This window comes from Cyprinus carpio, chromosome A5, assembly GCF_018340385.1.
Source record: "Cyprinus carpio isolate SPL01 chromosome A5, ASM1834038v1, whole genome shotgun sequence".
Taxonomy (NCBI): Eukaryota; Metazoa; Chordata; class Actinopteri; order Cypriniformes; family Cyprinidae; genus Cyprinus; species Cyprinus carpio.
In genome coordinates, this window is record NC_056576.1 from 2934537 (window position 1) to 2944777 (window position 10241).

Below are 10241 nucleotides of genomic sequence, written 5' to 3' on the forward strand. Positions count from 1 at the left end.
TGTTCAATTGCGGCATGAACGTGCAAACATAAATCTCTTATAATAACAACATCTTTAAGAACATTTTCCTTAGATGCAACTGACAATGAGTCTTATTTCATCTGAGAAATTGAGGGAGGTTTATGATTAAGCCAGAATCGGGGAATGAAAAAGCTTTGGGCAGTGCATTGAGTTTATTTCGCTATCTTAACCTGACCTGGAAATCTTTTCTTGTTTTATGCTCGTAACTATCATACCCTCACATCAGTTATTTGATCAGTGTTTTCCTCAGAAACAAGACGTTATTTATATGATATTTGCTTGAAGCTAGCAAAAATCATCACGGGATTGGGCCTGGAAAAACAAGACTCAAAACACTGAGAAAAGTAGCGTAAAGTGGTTATAAAAGGTATGGAGATTCTAAGTCGTTGAAGAACGTCGTAGCCGTACCGTTCTGCTTAAGTGTCATTGGATATCTATTTTGATTCTCTGTGTTGCTCATCACTTACAAAATGTCCACAGGTAGATAGCGCTAATACAAATCCAGTCAGAATTCACCTGTGGTGGGCAGGATGTACTGCATGTTTGATTTGGTGAATCGTCATCCAAGCATTATTCGAATACCATTGCTCTCGTTACCACCATCCGCATCCGCCATCCTTTGTTTTCTCTCACAGTTTCCCCAGCCGTGGATCTTATTGCAGAAGGTGTTGCGCTGAGTAAAGTGCATGCGTCTGCGCCTGCGCTCTCAGAGCACCATGGCGGGGATGTGGCGCAGCAGTGCAGGTGGGAACGGCTGGCAATGTGGGTGCCTGGCCTCAGAGTTCGATCCGCTGGGTCTGTGTCGCGCACTCTTCTGATGCTGACGCGCAAGGCCGGCCAGCTGCGAGTACGCGCTCGGGCAGACGGTGCACTTGTAAGGGCGCTCGCCGGTGTGGCAAGACGCACGTGGTTGCGCAGCGTGGAGGACTGGCTGAAGCCGTCGGCTGCAGAAGCGGCAAACAGACGAAGGCTTGTCCCCCCCCCAGTGTTGGGATGCGCATGTTGCGAGCGCAGGTTGCTGCGGGAGTTGAAGCCGCGGTGGCAGATGACGCAAACGCAGCGCATGCGACTCGAGAAGGAAGAGGGAGGCCCAGCGAGGAAAGACGCGGCGTTCGCAAACCTGAGAGTCGTCTGCTGGGAGGAGAATGAAAACACCTCAGTCTTGACTCTGAAGAAGCTACACCACGTTACTTTTTTAACTTTATTAGCAAAATAAACGCAGTTTCCACTACCTAATACAAAAAAGGGCTCCAAAAAGTCTGCTTTTTTTTCTAAAATGAGGTGAAAAACCTGTCAGAAAAGTGTTTTGTTCAACCCTCAGGAGATTGGAAGTAAATATATGTGTTAAAATATGATATCGGTTTTATTTTATTTTTTTGAGGTTAAAATTATACATCATATTAGACATTGTATAAATTTCACAATTTTTGCAACCCTCTTTTAACTAGCTTGTAATTTGTGTTGTTCGCTAAAACTAACCTAAAATAAACATTGACTGAAAAAAAATCATATACATTTAAAATTGCACCATAAATATTTTATATTTTTAATTTAGCAATTCCGAGCATCATTTTTTGTTTTTAAGTTGAAGTAGCTACTAAAACTAAAAACTACACAGACATAAAAAAAAAAAAAAAAAAAAAAATTCCAAATTAAATTTAAAATGGAAATTGAAAATATAAAAATCTAATCTAATCTTACATATTAACCAAATCAATAATAGTACATCAATGATGCTAAAATAACACTGGTCTGAGTTCAGTTTTAAAGCGCCATGATCTGTGTGGTTTATATTGCAATTTTAGATCTTGGTTTCGGTTTAAACTAATAAAACTATAACAGAATGGAATGGGTAACAAGATTAGGCTGCAGATTCAGTCTGAATTAAGTATGCAATAACTGTTAATTGATGCATTTTTATTTCTCAGTTTAAAGGAAAAAAAGTTATTTGATAATGTTTCTTAGAAAAGCAAGTTAAGCTTGACTAGTTTAAGATTTAAAGTGTTGAAAACTAGTTTTTTCATGCTGTGTTAATCTTATGTTAGAAACTATTTTAGCCTATAGTTTGTCTATTGATAAATAGTCTTGTATAGTCTTTTATATGGGACATGATTATAAAGCAGAATGAAAAGAGTAAAATATAGCTAGACAAAATATTGTTCTTTAAACATTATGGGATGTCAAATGTGGACAGCAATCCCACAATGCACCACCAGAGGGCACACGTGTACACGTCTCTCACAGATGAGCCTCTGCTCTGCGTTCGTTCCTCAAGCTCTTAAACTCAGCAATAAAGCTACAGAACACATAATGAGTTGAATCTGAGACGGCCGTGATTTTTATCAGCAGAAGCTGCAGGTGAACACATACCGCTCTTCTTCTTTTGGTGCTCCTCCTCTGCGCCTGGAACACCAGGAATACCCAGGAAAGTGTTGTGGGAATTCCCATACCAAACCAGCAGCTCCTGCTCCGGAGGAATAGTCTGGAAACACAAACACATTTTTACATAAACACTGACATGTGCGATATTTTGCTGTATTACGGTCAACATTGACATTTTTTATCATCTTGCAAACATTATGGGAACGTTACTTTAAAATGTTCTCTGACCCATCTGCAACTAGAAACATGTAAAAACATTAAAATGTTTCAGGAAAACTTTCCATTAATTATGTTCATAAAGTGAATAATGTTTTTGTGTTGATGGTTTGAGAACAATATTAAAGACTAGATAACTCTGAATGAACGCTCTAGTGATGTTACTGGAAAAATGTTTGCTCATAACTTTGATTTGATTTGATATTTTGCATTTGTCTAATTAAAAAACTAGTGATATTATCCACAAAACCAACATCTGACCATCCTGATCCATAATACTCATTTCGTTTTTTTTTTGTTTGTTTGTTTGTTTTTTTTCCTTCTTATAAACGAATCTCTTGTGCATCAATTTCAGGAAGTTACACAGAGACCTTTAGAGGACAAAAATGTCTGTCAAAAAATGATATATTAATATTTTTTCCACTGACAGTTTTTTATATCATCATCTATCCTTATCATAACTACCAAAAATTATTTAATTGTCAGGATTTTAACCCTTTTAATGCCAGTTTGTTTACAAAATGTCACAAAACTATTTTATTGTACTTAAAGTGAAATAGATTTATGAAAAGAAATGAAATGCTAAAATATTAAAATTCCAATAAAAATAAACATTTTTGGCTGATTTTATGCTGTTTGCATTAACACAACCATAATGATAAAATAACGAAACAAAAAAAAAATGTTATCCATTGACAATATTTCCTCATAATTTTATGTAATTGTGAAAATATTTAAATTTATATGGGGCTACATTATATATTATATTTGAAATTGCATATTGCACAATTTTTTGCAACCCTGTTTTAACATAATTTGTGATCTGATTCAGAGTTATTACAGTTAAGTAGAAACAAACACACAAAAAAAAAAAAAACAAACACACACACATATTTTATTATTGTAACTAGAGTGAAATATGTTTAAATAAGCGTGAAATATTAAAATTCCGATAAAAATTATTTTATGTTGCTTGCATTAACACAGCCAAAATCATAAAAAACACACACACAAAACAACGGACAATTTTTCTTCCTAATTGTTTTCAATTTAATTTTTTAAACCCACTAAAAATAACAAAATACCATCAAATCACACAATAAATTCCACTGCTGATCACTGTGTTCCATCACATCAGTCCAGCAGTGCATCAGCAGATCTAAAGAGAGAGAACAGAAGCCGCCTGACCTCCAGAGCTCTGTAGAAGATGCTGCTGCCGATCTGAAGCACCTCCAGGTTCTGCTCCTGCTCGTTCCGGGCACATCTAATGTAGGTCATCCAGCTGCGCTGGTCCTCCTGACTGGCATCGATGAAGCAGCGCACTGTGCCGTCCTCATTAAACACCTGAACACACACACATTTCAACCAAATCTCTTCATTAAACCACTTAATTTAAACCAGTCTCATGCAGAATAATGAGCGCACACACACACACCTCCCACATGAGGTTATTGTTCTTCCGCAGGTCCACGTGCTCGGGGGACACGAGCCTCCCGGAGAACGGGCCCATCTCAGTGCCAGCTTTGATCCAGGTCTTGGAGAAAATCCCCAGACCTTCTCCAGGGACTGAGCTCTGGGCGATGATGACCTCGCTGGGCAGGACCAGACTAGACAGCTTCTGCACCTCTGCAGGACACCGGCACCATCAATATCAATAAACATCATTCTGTGTTATTCAACTCTTCTTTAGATTATGTTTTTCACACTAAGAAAAAAATGGTTCTTCTATTGCATCACTGTGAAAACCCTGTTTTGGAACCTTAATAACATGCTAATAATATATAATATTAATTATCAAATATATAATCTGTGTATAACATAATTACCGGGTTGAATCTTACTTTACTGCTCACTGAAAAAAAAATGATTCATTGAATTTATTACATTTTTCAACGTAGTAAGTGGTTGAAATCAATTTTAGCTCCATTTAAATAAACACATTTTGCTGAAAGTTAGTCAACTAAATTTGTTTATTTAAATGTAGCTAAAATAAATTGATTGCAGCCACTTACCTTAAAAAATGTAGTATTATTTTTTTTCAATGATCAGAATTTAAATGCGATAAGTTATAAGAAAAAGAAACATGTGATATAAGATAAATATGTATTCTGTTAATATAGCCTACACATCAAATCATAAAAAGCAATAGCTATTAACATATAATATGACCTCGTTTTTACAGACTTGCAAAAATATAAATGACACTTTTAAATTAATTTGAACTTTAATCGTTTGTAAACGAATTAATATTTAAACGAATCGTTTTTGCTTGTTTTGGTTCAAACATTTTGGTAATGTTGTTATGCTGCTGTTCATTTAACATTTCATATAATAATTAAATCATTTCAAAGAACGAATCCGCGTTAATAAAAACAGTTTCGATGATTTCATTCGTTTATCCCTGATTTTATAGACAATAAATGAATAAATAAAAGGCTCATCTTTGTAATCACACTTTGGCAGACGCGTCGAAACGAATGAATGAAATGAATCCCCTTTATTATTATTTTGGTCACGAAATATGACCTCTATTTAACCGGATTAAGTGCGTTAAATGTTGGGGAGGGAAACTGTAAAAGCGCATTGAAAGCGCCGAAGAAAGAAGCTCGCATTTAACGTCAAAATCAAAGAATCGCGCGTTTGTTGCGAACAGAAGCGGCTGAAGAACGCATTCGTTCCGCTTTCACTGACACTCGTTATTCTCCACTGACTCATTCCACATTCATTATCCTTTCAGCACGTTTGTAGCAATAAATGTGAGTGAATGAAGCGATGGCTTGTTTAAAAAACCCGCAGGAATTTCGCGAACAAAAAGCTGGAAAGGCGATTATCTGCTTGACATGCCGTGAATGAGGACAGAAAGAGCCGTTCACGGTGTGTTACTGGAGAGAAGCGGAGATGCCAGCGAGCCTGTCCAGAGATCCGTGAATGCGAGAATGGGGATCTTTTCTCTGACTTTCTCAGGTCAAGCACAAAGTTAACCAAATGAATTTAAAGCCGCTTCATTCAGTCCGCGGTGGTTACACACCGAACGCGCGGTGCGAGAGCACCTTTCACCGCCTTAAACGCCTTCAATGGAGCCAAAGAAAGGAGACTAAATGCTGGAGAACTACATCCTTGAAGGAGCTTGGGAAGACATTCCCAGCAGACGAGAGAGAGTTTGTTCCACTGACAGATCACGACGAGTTTCATCCGGAAAACAAATCGTGCGTTTTCCCGTCTTTTCCCGGACTTAAACAAATTAAATCATTTTTATTTGACGCAAAATAAAAGAAGGAAAAAAAACACCAAATATACAAATATAAATAAAACGCAAAAACCAATAAAACATGCCGTTTTTTCTTCGCGAATTTACAAAACGGTTAATTTGTCCGATTCTTTTAATTGATTTTATTACATCGCATTTACAATAACAAAACCAATAATCAAACAATTACAAATAACATTTCCTTCTCTGCGTTTGAAATCTAACAGTCATGTAGGCCTAATTCTAATTTCATTGAAAAAAAACAACAACTTTTTTAGCGCTTTTAATCACTTAACCCGAAACTTAAAGATCGCTTGTAAAGGTGGACCCAGCAACACTTTAAATGCATCGATAATATCATAAATGTTTAATCTTTAGGTTCAAACTTTAGAAAACATAAACATCGAAAGGATATTTCACAAACAGTGTAATTTCTGGTAAATTGGGACGCTTCTGTCCTTGAGCTGACTGGGAAACAGTGATGGGACGCCCCCCTGCAGCGTTACCTCCGGTGAAGGACTGCGCCAGAGCCTCGGCGGTGAACGCGGTCCTCTGCTGCTCCTCGCACGGATTCTCTCCCAGCACGTTCCTCCATCGGCCGTACAGGAAGCTGTGCAGGATATCAGAGGTGATGATCTCACACAGCTGAGACCTGAACCTGGACTTCAGCGCGAGCGCCTCCGCGGGCAGAACCGAACCCATGTGTGCGGGACTCTGATGCGCTCCCTCCGGATCAGCTCCACTTATAGCAGCCTGTGGCTCTGAGCCTCTAATTAGTTATTAATGACCCCCCGACCCACCTACACACACACACACACACACACGAGAAGAAAAAAAAAGCTCTTTATTCAAGAGCCCCTCCACCCCTTAAAGAGCAAGACACACACCCAATGAGAAACTCTATCTTTGTGAGGAGAGAGAGAGAGATATATAAGAGAGAGAGAGAGAGAGAGAGAGAGAGAGAGAGATAATCTCACATAAGTGGCTCAACACCTGTACAGAGGCTATTAACACATCACAGCCTGCAATTATTCTCACACATTTAACCAGCTGTTATTAACCTCAACACACACACAGTCTCTCATGACATACAATTATTCTACATTTCACTCACTTTCTCTGGCTGCAGTTTTTTTTTTTGTCTAAATATATAATTATTTACAACAAGTGTCATTTAAGTTTACAATGGGCAATGAGTAAAATATGCTTAACAAATTATATATATAGGCTATATATATTTTGACACTATATATACAGTGTCATAATGTCATTACAGCTTATGTATTTCAACGAGTAATCTAAGATTATTCAAGAATTGTAATGTATTTTTATGCATATGCATTATTCATACAATATATAGAATATGAAATTGATATAGTTTCATTTTATGCATTATTTATTTTAATGCATATCCATTTATACTAAACGTAATGATATACTCATATAAGTTTTAAATCCCACACACACACATTTAAATGTATCATTATATATAGCCTAAATTTTAAATAATAACCTAAGAACATTTAAATCCCATGCATATGCATTTATATATAGAATATTAAATTTACATATTATATAAAACTCAAAATATGAAATGTATATATACAGTGTCTATTTATACACTATACAAAATATAAAATTAATATATTAGATAAAATATAGCCTATATAAATACAGCCAGTTTTATATTTTAATGCATTTGCATTATTTATAGTATGCATGATTATAGCTAATAATTAAGATATATATATCTATAGTAATTTGCATTCATACTATATAGTACGATGTAAATGTCAAAGCCCTAGGCTAACTAGATACTATTGTCTCACATTGCGAATTTGTGACATACATATGTAAATGCATACATGCTTTTGAAACGCAGAAGATTATTCATACTATATATACACGGATTTGTGAGCCTTTTCGATGGTGGAAATGAGCCGTTCAACTAGCTTCTTCTCATGTAGGTTCAACTTTGTCGTGTTCTGAGGACGAAGAGGAAACAGAATCACTATCAGGGTTGAGAGAGAAATTCCAGGTAAGCGGCATATGTCTGCTTAATTTGAATTTTCCATTTGTGACATAATCGAAATTATCTCATGCAGTACAGCACTAAACAGTAGAGCCTCTAAAAATCTATTCAAATCTCTTGATATGGATAAAAACTATACAATAAGGGAACATTATTCTAAGGTTAAATGAAAGCAGCGCACATGGCAGATAGAGTGCATTCAGTGGCACATCAGTGCTCATATGAAGCCCAGCATTCAAAAAAATAGCTTATTCAGTCTGATCAAAAGTGACACAGTGCCAAAGGGCTGAGCCTTTTTTATTCTGACTGATGAGGAGGTGATGTCAGATCCATGGTGAATGAGAGTGAGCAGACCACTGCTGACAAGTGAGGTGCATGACATTCGTATGTCCTCACTAGTCAGTGGTTGCCTGAGCAGGAGAAACATCTTTAATCGGTAGCGAGTTCAGCATCCTCCCAGCAGGATGAAGCTGTTTCAGTCTGAGACTTCGCAGTCTCCTCCTGATCTGTCGTGTGTTTCAATGCAGAGGCTTTTCAGAGTGAGAGGTTCCGCGGTAGAGAGACACCAATGATCTTCTCAGCTGCTCTCACTATGCATCAGAGGAACGTTGCAGGCGCCATCCACAACAGCTGATCAGCTGGTCATCGCCCTCGATGGTTTGAGGCGCTGCTGTGATTTCTTGAGTGCTGCAGTCCGTGTTCGGTCCAGGAGAGGTCCTCTGTGATGTGCCTCACTCTCTCCACAGTAATGCGAGGAAACATGCTGATGTGTGCGCTCTATCAAAACAATCTCCTGTGTCTCTTTAAGAGAATGGATTGCACCAACCCGGCCAGGCTGGCCTCACCTCGCCACTCCTGTATAGTTTGTCTCTCTGTGTTGCTACTGGAGACCACCCACCCAGTAGTGTCATCCGCAATTATATACTCACATTCCATCATCACAAGTGAAGTTCATTATCAAATTACCTGAAATGTAATTTTTTTCAAATGGCATTGCTTAGAAAGCTTCATATTAATAAACATTATATACTCACATTCCATCATCACTGAACTCTGATTCTGTTCATCGTCTGCAGCATCAAAAACAGAGAAACTACTTCAGAGAAAACAAGACATCCGTGACATCAGACATTAAACACCGAAACATGAACACGTGATGTATTGACTAACAGCAACAAGCTTACATAACTCAGACACTAATGTACATTCAGCACATTTCAATCTGTTTACAGTAAGTGAACTAAAGATCTAAGAAGAATCACATAAAGTGTTAAAGAGAGATAATGTGATGTGAAAGGCAAATGTTCAACAAAATCCCTGAATAAATAAACCCGTAATGCTCTTAAATCTGAACGTCTTTGCAATAAAAAATATTTCACCATAAGCATGTGAAATCTGTCTTAAATTACATTCATCCCCCCAGATTTCTAAACTATTACTATTCATACACTGAAACATTTAATTATCAGACACACATTATTAATCCCTAATTACACTTACATTCACCACTAGCAGCAGCCACAGAGAAAATTCATTGATAAAATAGAAACATGCAACACAATGGAGACAAAACACACACACACACACTCTCTCTCACACACACACTCTCTGTCTCTCTCTCTATCTCTCTCACACACACACACACACACACACACACAAACACACTCTCTCTCTCTCTCTCTCTCTCTCTCACACACACACACACACACACACACTCTCTTTCTCTCTCAGACACACACATACTCTCTCTCTCTCTCTCTCTCTCACACACACACACACACACACACACTCTGTCTCTCTCTCTCACACACCCACACACACACTCTGTCTCTCTCTCTCACACACACAGCTGCCACTCCCTGTAGTCGAGTGTGTTATCAGCAGCTCTGGACGCCTGAGGGCAGAATAAAGGAAACTCATCTGTGTTTAAAAATCCATTTAGACCAATGAATCCTCCCACAAACCACCTCTCACTAAACACACACACACACACACACACCACAACGCATTCAATTAAACCAGACACCAAACCAGATGCATTACACTACACTCTTAAAAAAATAATCCATAGATTATTAAAGGAATAATTCACATAAAAATAATTTGCTGAAAGTGTGCTCATCCTCAGTTCATCAGAGATCAGGGTTAATGTGTTTCTTCATCAGGTTTGTAGAAATGTAGCACTGCATCAGTGTCTCAGCAATGGATGCTCTGCAGTGAATGGGTGCCGTCAGAATGAGAGTCCAAACAGCTGATAAAAACATCACAATAATCCACAAGTAACCCACAGCACTCCAGTCCATCAGTGAACATCTGGAGAAGACAAAAGAAGAAACACATCCA

The 10241-nt window shown here is 37.8% G+C and overlaps 1 protein-coding gene across 1 annotated transcript; it reads right to left on the reverse strand.

The window, feature by feature from the left end:
* Positions 1-727: 727 nt before the first annotated feature.
* LOC109066171 (PR domain zinc finger protein 12-like) lies at positions 728-6679 on the reverse strand. The gene is made up of 5 exons (XM_042757230.1): positions 6373-6679; positions 4055-4245; positions 3808-3963; positions 2392-2503; positions 728-1155 (listed from the first exon to the last, which is right to left on the reverse strand). Exons 1-5 carry the CDS (start codon positions 6566-6568, stop codon positions 728-730), a joined length of 1083 nt encoding a protein of 360 aa, XP_042613164.1. The 5' UTR covers positions 6569-6679.
* Positions 6680-10241: the final 3562 nt, after the last annotated feature.

Excerpts from the sequence above, each read along its gene's own strand:
- LOC109066171 (XM_042757230.1), bottom strand. The coding sequence starts at position 6,568 with ATGGGTTCGGTTCTGCCCGCGGAGGCGCTCGCGCTGAAGTCCAGGTTC. Across the intron at positions 3,964-4,054 it reads ACAATAACCTCATGTGGGAG|GTGTTTAATGAGGACGGCAC; the intron begins GTGTGTGTGTGT and ends GTGTGTGTTCAG. Across the intron at positions 1,156-2,391 it reads GCACCAAAAGAAGAAGAGCG|CAGACGACTCTCAGGTTTGC; the intron begins GTATGTGTTCAC and ends TTCTCCTCCCAG.